The 12787-nt window shown below is 47.8% G+C and overlaps 1 protein-coding gene across 1 annotated transcript; it reads left to right on the plus strand.

The window, feature by feature from the left end:
- Nucleotides 1–772: 772 nt before the first annotated feature.
- On the plus strand, nt 773–12263 carry CHRNA3 (cholinergic receptor nicotinic alpha 3 subunit). Its single transcript, XM_048481680.1, has 6 exons — nt 773–1041; nt 3570–3709; nt 4519–4563; nt 8002–8111; nt 8682–9693; nt 11783–12263. The coding sequence occupies exons 1-6, from the start codon at nt 987–989 to the stop codon at nt 11927–11929; spliced, it is 1509 nt and encodes a 502-aa protein (XP_048337637.1). The 5' UTR covers nt 773–986; the 3' UTR covers nt 11930–12263.
- Nucleotides 12264–12787: the final 524 nt, after the last annotated feature.

Below are 12787 nucleotides of genomic sequence, written 5' to 3' on the forward strand. Positions count from 1 at the left end.
AGCTGGACTAGATGGACTCTGGTCTGATCCAGTTGGCTTGTTCTTATGTTCTTATGAGCTTGTAAGTCACCTTGAGTCTCCATACAGGAAAGAGAGGTGAGGTATAAATCCAAACTCCTCCTCCGTCCTCCTCCTCTTCTTCTTCCTCCTCCTCACTTGACTCAATCCATTCATCTCATGTTAGGTCTTTTCTTTTCCTAGCATTGTTGTCTTTTCCACTGACCGATCAAAATGAAGCCATTTTAGCTTCTAGGGAAAGTTCAGGCTTGATTTGATCTAGAACTCATTCGATCTGTCTTTCTGGTGTCCGTAAAACCTGCCCTCCGCTCGTTTCCTAGGAATCTATCTTCTTCCCGTCGGCTTTCGTCGCTATCCAACTTTCACTCCCGTTACCTGTAGAAATAAGTAAATCGACCCATCAACATCTGGTTTCCCATGTCGGCTAATTCGTTAACCGAGTCCGACGGCCCTTCCAAAGGGCTTCTTCGAACGCCGTGCGAACAACACTCAAAGTCTTTTTTCCGCGTCAATATCCATTTCACGCACAATTCAATTATCCCCATTTTCATTAAACCGGACCTGTTGGAACCGCTTGGCAGGCTTTCGAGAGGACATTTCAGATCCCGCACACGCAGCCAACTGCAAAAGCTTTTAGAAGTTATCAGATTACCGGCTTGGTGTATGCATCTGTGGGGGGGCTCCCCCCTTTTTGCTGGGGGGGGGGCAGGCGAGGAGAGTCTTTGTGCTTATGGTAGCTGCCGACACAGACTGGGGATTCTCTTCTCTCCATGTGGAAAAGAGGCAGGCCTGCAGTTATTAAGCAAGGTTTCCAGTTTCAGACCATTTCTCAGGGTTGCTGCCATCTGCCCGCTGCCAGAATTACATCTGTCAAATTCGGGCTGTCTGCTTGTGCAGGTCTCAGCGTGAGGCTGGCAGCCAACGCTGTCTCCGGCAGGCTCTCCGGATGAGCCGTGAATAAAAACACCATGGACAGGACACTCCGGCTGTGTCTGTTTGTTGCCGTTTGCTCCTACCTTAAAGGTAAGCGAGTCTTCCGTCTTTTGGCAGAATGGGAGAACGTGGGGGTTTATTAGAAACACTCAGCCCTGGAACGGAGGACCGCTGGAGTCGACTCACTGTGATGGACTCGACACCACGCTTTAAAATTTAAATTCATTTGCGGGCTGGGCCCATTTGTGGTTTCGACCTGAAAGCAAATAGATTGATTGGGGTATGCCGAACGGTTCTTGCAGATTTCCCCAGAAACTGCTAAAACAGAGCAGGCTGCGGGATTTTCGTGCATGCAAAAATTCGACAGTGTTGCAAAGGGCAGAAACCAGAATACTGTTCCTAAGCTGTCCAGAGACGCTGGGAACAAGGGCACTTGGTTTCTGGTGAATGCAGAGTTTCAGCTCCCAAAGCTGAATTTTTGGAGATGGAGTGGAGGAAAACATTTAACTTGGAAACTGAAGCGGTGATTGTTTGTTTTCGAGTCGGCTCGCAAGGGACACAGGCCGGCAAGGGTCAAGAATGAAATCTACGGGCAGGAGTATTCATGCCAAGGAAATCGTTACGTGCCCATAAATGTAAACGCAGCCTATTAATAAACAAACCATCCACAAAACTAACATGCTGGACTATTCATAGAGTTAAAAAGCCCTGCTCTTTTAAATGCCATCTTTGTAGTTAAACGTTTTTATATAAATTATTTTGCAAATTAGTCAGCTCCGGTTCCTTTCACTTGGCGGCAAGGAGATAGTTTTCAGTTCCTTCTTTCTCTGCCCGGGAAATACAGAAGAGATTTTAAAACTCAGCTGCAGTCCTTTCTCTCGTGAAAACACAGGAGATTTTAAAACCTTCTGCTGTCTGAACTTTTGAAAGCTGAATGCAAAAAAGTCACCCATGTATAAAACTCCTTTGAGGATAAATATTGTGGTATTTTATTCGTCAGGGATTCAGACCCCCTGTTTATTAGGACAGGAGTAGATCTATTTATCTAAGTAAATGTTCATTATATTTCTGTAACGATGAAAGATAATGACGGACACAGGGAGAAAGAGTTTTCCACTAGAGGCAAAAATGTGGACCACAAGATTAGATGTGAGAACGGAAAAAGGCTCTGTGCTGATTTTCTAAGAATGTATCTGCACGGGGATAAATGGGAAGGTCGGTCACCTGGTAAAAGGTAAAGGTCACTGCTGACCCATGGGGTGGCATCATATATCTGGAGGTGGTTTGCCACTGCCTCCACCAGTCTACATTTTCGTCCCAGCAAGCTGGAGATCGTTTGTAATTCTGAGAGATTTCCAGGTCTCACCTGGAGTTTGGCAACTGTACTTCCATCATTCCTTCTATAGCTAAAACATCCCCCATTTCTTGAGCTTATGTGGTGTAGCCAGTGGTGGGATCCAAAAATTTTAGTAACAGGTTCCCATGGTGGTGGGATTCAAACAGTGGCGTAACGCCAATGGGGATGGGCGGGGCACGACAGGGGCGTGGCCGGGCATTCCGGGGGCGGGGCATTAATAATTTCTCTGTTACTGTAAAAAACTCTTACTGTAAAAAAAAAGTTCCTAATTTCTAGCTGGTATCTTTCTGTCCATAATTTAAACTCATTATAGCAAGTCCTATTGTCTACTGCCGACAGAAACAACTACTTCTCCTCTAATTGACTGCCTGTCAAATATTTAATACTTTCAAATACTTAACTTTGTTTCTAGAAATCAAAAGAAAGATACTTTCCTTAAAGAAGGAACTTGACCACATTTCTAAAACATGTTTTTTAAACAGCCCAATGGAGAATTATCCCGTTTTCTACCTTCGCTAACCAGCCACATAGGAAACAACAGGACTTTATGATTTTTGGACCTAATGGAATTTCTAACGGAAAAGCAGACCCAATTAGTAACCCCCTCTCGGCACACACAAATAATTAGTAACCCACTCTTGGGAACTGGTGAGAACCTGCTGGATCCCCCCTCTGGGTGTAGCGGTTAAGAGCCGGTGGATTCTAATCTGGAGAACCGGGTTTGATTCCCCACTCCTCAACCTGAGTGGCCAGAGGCTTATCTGATGAACCAGATATGTTTCCCCACTCCTACGTTCCTTCTGGGTGACCTTGGGCTAGTCACAGCTCTGTCTGAACTCTCTCAGCCCCACCCACCTCACAAGCTGTCTGTTGTGGGGAGAGGAAGGGAAAGGAGCTTGTCAGCCACCTTGAGTCTCTTTACAGGAGAGAAAGGTGGGGTATAAATCCAAACTGTTCTTCTTTTTACACAAAAGGCACAACTTTTCTTCCGCCGGCACGTGAGTATTAAGACGTCTAGCTGGTTCCATGCTCATTTGAGTAACGATCCCCAGACGACTTCCTTTGGCTTAATTTGTGTCTGTCTCCTGTCTCTGAAGAGGAAAAAAAAAGAACTCTGAAATGAGAGCAGCTGCAGAAAGATAATAGCTTGTGATCTAATTTTCGCAGGACATTATTGCGGATGTGAAGCTTGTTGCAAAATCATAAGTCGAGGCATTGGGTGTTCTTTTCCCCCCCGTCGATTTCCCAACCCTCCTTTTAGGCGGCGGCTGTTCCGAAGCCGAGCACCGGCTGTACGAAGAACTGTTTGCAAACTACAATAACATTATCAGGCCCGTGGAGAACGTGTCCGACCCGGTCTTCATTTGGTTCGAGGTGTCCCTGTCTCAGCTGGTAAAGGTGGTGAGTATATAAGCGGCGGTTTCGGAGATGAGAGGCCGATGGGGCACCAGCCGCGGCTCTTAAAAACAAAAGTCCTCGGATCCGGATGAGGCCTAGAACAGCAGCAGGGCCCCGGACATCTCCAGGGTACAGCCGAAAGAGTTTTATGTGGTTTGGCAGGAGAATCCTCTGCAAAAACTGTCAAAACTTGTTTTAGAAAAGGAAACCTGTGCGTCCGCAGGGGCACTGAACTCAAAACCAAGATTTGGGCAGACCTGTTATCTTTTCCCTGGCTCCCCAGGCAGGCTAATATAATCAGGTCCAAGAAAGAGGTTTAACTTTCTTTTCTACGCAGTGGCGTAGGTTAAGAGCTCGTGTATCTAATCTGGAGGAACCGGGTTTGATTCCCAGCTCTGCCGCCTGAGCTGTGGAGACTTATCTGGGGAATTCAGAGTAGCCTGTGCACTCCCACACACGCCAGCTGGGTGACCTTGGGCTAGTCACAGCTTCTCGGAGCTCTCTCAGCCCCACCTACCTCACAGGGTGCTTGTTGTGAGGGGGGAAGGGCAAGGAGATTGTAAGACCCTTTGAGTCTCCTGCAGGAGGGAAAGGGGGGATATAAATCCAAACTCTTCCTCTTCTTCTTCTTCTTGACATACCTTCCGCCCATGCAGAATAATGCACTTTCAATCCATTTTGCAGCTGGATTTTACCGTGCGGAAAAGCAAAAGCCACTTGCAAGCAATTGCGAAAGTGGATTGAAAGTACATTATTCTGCAGGTGCGGAAGGGGCCATAGTTTCAGATCCACTTATGGTTTTTCGTCCCCAGGATGAAGTGAACCAGATTATGGAGACCAACCTATGGCTGAGACATGTAAGTACAAAATGCATCAAATCCTCAGAGGCTGAATAGCATAAAACACTTGAATGCTGCAAATACTCACACGTGTGCGTGCGTGCGTGCGTGCGTGCGTGCGTGCGTGCGTGCGGGTGCGTGGAGGGGTAGAATTTAAAAACCCTGAGAATGAGGTTCTTAATCTACACACACACCCCAATTTTGTACTGCATTTCTAGTTTTATATGCATTCAAGAATGGAAATATATTTCACATTCCCAAGTGTCGGCTCAACAAAGAAACTGGGATTTTTCCCCCTATAATTTCTAGGTAAAAAAGGATTGAAGACCGGCTCCTCAGCCTCTGTATTTAGTACATAATCTGAGGATCAAACTGAGGAATCTGTGGATCACCTTTGTTTTATTTACTGGTGAAAGCCCCCATGGAAGGATGTGCTCAAAGAACAGCAAGTATTTTCTAAAAGGAACGTTTAGAAAGCTAGAAAAGTCAAAAGTCCTACAGGCAAAGCTTCTCCTATTACCGTGCCAAGACAACACACAAACAGTATAGTGTAACCACTTAATCACCAAACAGAACAAAATAACACTAGGCCATGGTCTATATTCAAATATATACTTGCACAATGTAGAGTGCACCAATTTAATATAAACTGCATAAGAGTAAACACAAAGAATCACAGAATCATAGAGTTGGAAGAGACCCCCAAAGGCCATCCAGTCCAACCCCCTGCAAAGCAGGAACACACAATCAAAGCACTCCTGACAGATGGCCATCCAGCCTCTCTTTAAGAACCTCCAAAGAAGGAGACTCCACCACACTCCGAGGGAGTGCATTCCACTGTCGAACAGCCCTGACAGTCAGGAAGTTCTTCCTGATGTTTAGGTGGAATCTCTTTTCCTTCACCTTGAACTCATTACTCCTGGTCCTGGTCTCTGGAGCCGCAGAAAACAAGCTTGCTCCCTCACCAACATGACATCCCTTGAAATATCTAAACAGGGCTATCATGTCACCTCTCAACCTTCTCTTCACCAAACTAAACATCCCAGCTCCCTGAGTCTCTCCTCAGGGAAACAGTCAACCAAGAACCACATCAAATACAAGAAGCCACCGATTATACAAATGTCTTCCAGAGACTTCAATAGATAGGTTTTCCGGCCGTTTCCCTGTTTTGAAGGAATCTCCCAATTCCTCAGTCATTTAAATAAATTGCTGTCTTGCTCGAGCAGACGACAAGAATCCCTTTTTGCAAGCTTAAAAGCCGATTGGCAAAGAATTAACACGTACCCACGCATCTGAAATGATGCTTCACCACGCAGATGAACGGAGATGGGTCAATGCTTTGGTGTGCCACAGAGCCAGCGTGGTGTAGTGGTTAAGGCCAGGTGCACTCTAATCTGGAGAACCGGGTTTGATTCCCCACTCCGCCATTGGAGCTGTGGAGGCTTATCTGGGGAACCAGATTAGCCTGTGCACTCCAACACCCACCAGCTGGGTGACCTTGGGCTAGTCACAGTTCTTTTGAGCTCTCTCAGCCCCACCCACCTCACAGGGTGTTTGTTGTGGGGGCGGGTGAGGGAAAGGAGATTGAAAGCCCCTTTGAGTCTCTTACAGGAGGGAAAGGGGGGGATATAAAATCAAACTACTACTCCTCCTCTTCTTCTTCTTCCTCTCCTTCCTCTCCCTCTTTTTCCTTCTCCTCCTCCTCCTCCTCCTTCTTCTCCTCCTCCTCCTTCCCCTTCCCCTTCTTCTTCTTCTTCCTCCTCCTCTTCTTCCTCCTCCTCTTCCTCTTTTTCCTCCTCCTCCTTCTCCTCCTCCTTCTCCTTCTTCCCCTTCTTCTTCTTCCCCTTCTTCCCCTTCCCCTTCCCCTTCCCCTTCTTCTTCTTCTTCTTCTTCTTCTTCTTCTTCTTCTTCTTCTTCTTCTTCTTCTTCTTCTTCTTCTTCTTCTTCTTCTTCTTCTTCTTCTTCTTCCTCTTCTTCCTCTTTTTCCTCCTCCTCCTCTTATTTCCATTGGAGCATGGTCACTGTGGCAGAGAGGGGAAATGTTCAAAAGCAGGCCCTGCTCTGCTAAACAGAAGCACAGATTTCCTCCTGTATTCAGGACCTGCAACCCTCCCGAAAACAACTTCCCTCACCCCAAAATAAATTCCCCAGGTATCCCAACGCTCAAGCCCAACACTGTAGCTCAAAGCATGGCAAAAGGGGATTGGAGTTCACGCTTTTCTACTTTCAGTGCATTACTGGCACCTAGTGGTTACGAGGTTGTTTGCATGGGATAAATCACCTTGAAAGCAGCCTCCTGAAACTCCATGGACCTGTTGCAAAGAACTCCTGGAGCCAGCGTGGTGTTGTGGTTAAGAGCAGGTGGAATTCTAATCTGGAGAACCGGGTTTGATTCCCCACTCCTCCACCTGAGCGGCAGAGGCTTATCTGGTGAACCAGACGTGTTTCTGCACTCCTACATTCCTGCTGGGTGACTTTGGGCGAGTCACAGTTCTCTCCCAACTCTCTCAGCCCCACCTGCCTCACAAGGTGTCTGTTGTGGGAAGAGGAAGGGAAAGGAGCTTGTCAGCCCCCCTGAGTCTCCTTACAGGAGAGAAAGGTGGGATAAAAATCCAAACTCTTCTTCTCTTCTTCAAATTCCTCCTCCTCCTCCTCCTCCTCCACCCACAGACTAAACAGCTCCAAACATCTAAATGCCTCCAGGGTGCAGCAGTGGCGTAGGAGGTTAAGAGCTCGTGTATCTAATCTGGAGGAACCGGGTTTGATTCCCAGCTCTGCCGCCTGAGCTGTGGAGGCTTCTCTGGGGAATTCAGATTAGCCTGTGCACTCCCACACACGCCAGCTGGGTGACCTTGGGCTAGTCACAGTTCTTCGAAGCTCTCTCAGCCCCACCTACCTCACAGGGTGTTTGTTGTGAGGGGGGAAGGGCAAGGAGATTGTCAGCCCCTTTGAGTCTCCTGCAGGAGAGAAAGGGGGGACATAAATCCAAACTCTTCTTCTTCTCTTCAAATTCCTCCGCCTCCTTTTCCTCCTCCTCCTCACACAGACTAAACAGCTCCAAACAACTAAATGCCTCCAGGGTGAGGCGAAGCCCCAACACAGCACAACGTTTTGAAAACCTAACACTGGACTGTATCCCCCATGTGAATTCAGCACACATAGAAATCTGTGCCTGATGCACGGATGGTTACTTGGGGAGCTGCTAGATCAGCGGTTCTCAACCTGTGGGTCGGGACCCCTTTGGAGGTCGAACGATCCTTTCACAGGGGTCGCCCAAGACTCTCCTGCATCAGTGTTCTCCATCTGTAAAATGGATAAATGTTAGGGTTGGGGGTCACCACAACATGAGGAACTGTATTAAAGGGTCGCGGCATTAGGAAGGTTGAGAACCACTGTGCTAGAGAGATGATTACACAAAGACTGTAAATGTAATACGATTTCATTTCCCCCTCCTAGATGTGGAACGATTACAAGCTTAAATGGAACCCAGAAGACTACGGAGGCGTCCAGTTTATTCGAGTGCCCTCGCAAAAGATTTGGAAGCCAGATATCGTGTTATATAACAAGTAAGGTTAAGACGTCTAAATCTACCGAGAAAGGCCGTGAGAACTAAATTTACCGAGAAAGGCCGTGAGAACCAGGGGGCATCCATTGAAAATGCTGGGGGGAAGAATTAGGACTAATAAAAGGAAACACTTCTTCACGCAACGTGTGATCGGTGTTTGGAATACACTGCCACAGGAGGTGGTGATGGCCACTCACCTGGATAGCTTTAAAAAGGGCTTGGACAGATTTATGGAGGAGAAGTCGATCTATGTCTACCAATCTTGATCCTCCTTGATCTCAGATTGCAAATGCCTTAGCAGACCAGGTGCTCAGGAGCAGGAGCAGCAGAAGGCCATTGCTTTCACCTCCTGCAGGTGAGCTCCCAAAGGCACCTGGTGGGCCACTGCGAGTAGCAGAGTGCTGGACTAGACGGACTCTGGTCTGATCCAGCTGGCTTGTTCTTATGTTCTTATGTTCTAACTGTAATTTGTTCTCAGCAAAGGTTATGCCGACTGTTTTGATTCCGCACAGCAGCTGAGCAAACATTAACTCTGTCCCGTGACATTCGGATGTGTTTCCTTCCTTGGCAGCGCCGTCGGGGACTTCCAGGCGGACGACAAAACCAAGGCCATCTTGAATTACACTGGCAACGTCACGTGGATGCCGCCGGCGATCTTCAAGAGCTCCTGCAAGATAGACGTGACCTACTTCCCGTTCGACTACCAGAATTGCACCATGAAGTTCGGTTCCTGGTCCTACGACAAAGCGGAGATCGACTTGGTCCTCGTGGGCTCCACGATGAACCTGAAGGACTACTGGGAGAGCGGCGAGTGGGCCATCATCAACGCCCCCGGTTACAAACACGACATCAAGTACAACTGCTGCGAGGCCGTCTACACCGATATCACCTATTCGCTTTACATTCGGCGGTTGCCCTTGTTTTACACTATCAATATGATTATTCCGTGTCTCCTGATTTCCTTTCTAACCGTGTTGGTCTTCTACCTGCCTTCCGACTGCGGGGAGAAAGTCACCTTGTGCATTTCGGTCCTCCTGTCGTTGACCGTCTTCCTCCTGGTGATAACGGAGACCATCCCGTCCACGTCGCTGGTGATACCTCTGATCGGGGAATACCTCCTCTTCACCATGATATTTGTAACCCTCTCGATCGTCATCACCGTCTTCGTCCTGAACGTGCACTACCGGACTCCGAGGACGCACACGATGCCCAAATGGGTGAAGGCCATTTTCCTCCACTTCCTCCCCAGGATCATGTTCATGACCAGGCCGGCCGGCGAGGACGACGACAGCCCGAAGCCAAAGGCCTCGAATGGCACCGAGCTCTCCCAGTTGAACTCCGCCAGCCTCCCCGAAGCGAAGTGCCGCAGAGAGGGCTACCTGCCCCGGGAGGCGGCCTGCTGCTGCTGCCAGACCCAGGACGTGAAATTTGTGAAAGCGAGCAGCAACCTGACTCGAAGCTCCAGCTCCGAATCCGTGGATGTCCTGTTTCCGTTCTCGGTCCTGTCGCCAGAGATGCGGGAGGCGATCGAGAGCGTCAAGTACATTGCGGAAAACATGAGGCTGCAGAACGAAGCCAAAGAGGTACGAGAATAACTGTGCTTTCAAAACTGCATAGCCTTATTTCTGCTGTTTTGGAGTTTCAACCTGGGGCGGATTTGAAGCGACTGACGGATGTTCCGCACATAATAAGCACGGTTCAAGTCCGGTCGCACCCCTAAGACCAAAGAGATTCTCAGAATAAACGCTTTTGAGAGTCAAGATATGAAGGGAGACCCAAGTTTTGAAAGCTTAAACCCCTTTCCAAGAGTTGTTGGTTCTAAGGAGCAGCAGTGGCGTAGGAGGTTAAGAGCTCGTGTATCTAATCTGGAGGAACCGGGTTTGATTCCCAGTTCTGCCGCCTGAGCTGTGGAGGCTTATCTGGGGAATTCAGATTAGCCTGTACTCTCCGACACACACCAGCTGGGTGACCTTGGGCTAGTCACAGCTTCTCGGAGCTCTCTCAGCCCCACCTACCTCACAGGGTGTTTGTTGTGAGGGGGGAAGGGCAAGGAGGTTGTCAGCCCCTTTGAGTCTCCGGCAGGAGAGAAAGGGGGTATATTAATCCAAACTCTTCTTCTTCTCTTCTTTTTCTAATGGCACTTCCGTACATGCAGAATAATGCACTTTCAATCCACTTTGCAGCTGGGTTTTACTGTGCGGAATAGCCAAATCAACTTGCAAACAATTGTGAAAGTGGACTGAAAGTGCGTTATTCTGCACATGCGGAAGTGCCCTGGATTGAAACCTTGCTCTTCTACTGCAGACCGACAGAGCTACCCTCTGAAACTACCTCCAAACGTTATGTTTTCTTCTGTATAGAAAACTAGCCCATCAGGGGTAGGACACATCTCTCCAACATCTAGTTTTCTATATGACTGAGAAGCAGCAGACCAAAGAAGAGGAGGAAGAGTTGGATTTATATCCCCACTTTCTCTCCTGTAGGGAGACTCAAAGGGGCTTACAATCTCCTTTCCCTTCCCTCCTCACAACAAACACCCTGTGAGGTAGGTGGGGCTGAGAGAGCGCTGAAGAACTGTGACTAGCCTAAGGTCACTCAGTCGGCGTGTGTTGGAGAGCACAAGCTAATCTGGTTTGCCAGATAAGCCTCCATAGCTCAAGTGGGAGAGCAGGGAATCAAACCCAGTTCTCCAGCTAAGAGTGCACCTGCTGTTAACCACTACACCAAAGATTGGTTCGGCATCCCACTAAGGCCAAATTATACTTCACGGTCAAGCACTGAGATTCACACTCCAAATACAGAGTCTCAATACACATAACAGCCATGGTGCAAAACCAGAGAGATAATTTGGTGTTCTGGGGCATCAAACATGAATTAGATACAAGACAACTCATAAGTCTTGAGTATGTACATAGAAGGGGGGTGGGGGGCAGAGGCCGAATGACTGTCCAAATCGAACCCCTTAGTGCAGCGATGGCGAACCTTTTCGAGACCGAGTGCCCAAATTGTAACCCAAACCCGCTTATTTATCACAAAGTGCCAACACGGCAATTTAACCTGAATACTGAGGTTTTAGTTTAGAAAAAACGGTTGGCTCCGAGGCGTGCGTTACTCAGGAGTAAGCTTGGTGGTAGTCGGTGGCTTTGCTTTGAAGCAACTGTGCAACTCTTCCAACGGGTGAATCGTGACCCTAGGAGGGTTTACTCAGAAGCAAGCCCCATTGCCAGCAACCGAGCTTACTCCCAGGTAAAGGATCGTGCTTTAGTTCTTTGCATGAAAATCAGTGGGGTTTAACAGCGCTTAACAGGGTTACCTACACTGCTTCCCCAAAACTAGGTCTTAGGTTTAATGCTAATAATCGAGCCCAGCGGCCCAGGCCAGCCTAGATGTGGGGGGGAGGGGGCACTCTGCGTGTGCCCACAGAGAGGGCTCTGAGTGCCACCTATGGCACCCGTGCCATAGGTTCGCCATCACTGCCTTAGTGGCTTCCTATTTAGACGGGGAACCTTTTTTTGACGAGTTACAATATCAACGTACGGGGAACGGGTCGATCTTGATTTTGTGATTTCAAAGGATCCTTGGCTATTACGCAAGGTCGGTTGCTAATAACACGCCCACGGGTTTAAGTAGATCACGAGACCGGCCTGCAAATTATTTGTTTGTGTCTTTCAGACTCAAGATGATTGGAAATACGTCGCCATGGTTATCGACCGCATTTTCCTGTGGGTATTTATTCTGGTGTGCATTCTGGGGACGGCCGGATTGTTCCTGCAACCGTTGATGATGACAGATGAGGTGTACACGAAACCGACCCTGTAACAAACACCAGCACCCAAGCAATCTCTCGTTTGCTGTCCAACTTCTTACCAATTGTCTTTTACGCTGCAGTAACTGTTTTCTGTGTCTGTGAATCGCGACAGATGTCCTCAACGTTAACCAGGCTAGAGAGTCGGCCGCCCGTGTCAGTGTGAAAAAGTCGATGTTATTTCCGAATCCTTCTGAGACACTGAAGAACGCCTTTTTTAAAAAAAAAAAAGAAAGAAAAAGTCTTCCAGACTTCTCTGGGTTTGTTTTTTTTCCTTTGAGGGAATTTAAAATGCATTTTAAGGTTTTTAATAAATGGATACCAGAGCCTCAAAGCAACACGAATTTTCACCGCTGATCAGTTTCTTCCACGGTCCCAAGCCTTTCGGGCATCAATAATGCAGACAAGGCTATTACAACAACTCCGGCAACATACAGTGAATGTAACATAGGGCCCTTCCGCACATGCAAAATAATGCATTTTCAATCCACTTTCAATGCACTTTGCAGCTGGATTTATTATTATGATTATGATTATGATTATTATTAATATTTATAAACCGCCCTCCCCCGAAGGGCTCAGGGCGGCGAACAAACAAATAGATAGAGCACAAATAAAATCAAATTTTTAAATAGTTATTAAATATGTCTCTATATGTTAAAATCGATCCCCATTAAAATGAATCCAAAATTGCCGATGGCGTCCTACTCATAGTCCCCTAAGAAAAGAGGGGGGGGGGGGGGGGAAAGAAGAGGGAGGGGGAATGGCAGAGTCCACAGATTTTAGAAAGGGGGGGGGGCATCAGCGGCCGGGCTACCCAAAGGCCCGGTGGAACAGCTCCGTCTTGCATTTTACTGGGAGAAATAGCAAAA

Source organism: Sphaerodactylus townsendi, linkage group LG17 (assembly GCF_021028975.2).
Source record: "Sphaerodactylus townsendi isolate TG3544 linkage group LG17, MPM_Stown_v2.3, whole genome shotgun sequence".
Lineage (NCBI taxonomy): Eukaryota > Metazoa > Chordata > Lepidosauria > Squamata > Sphaerodactylidae > Sphaerodactylus > Sphaerodactylus townsendi.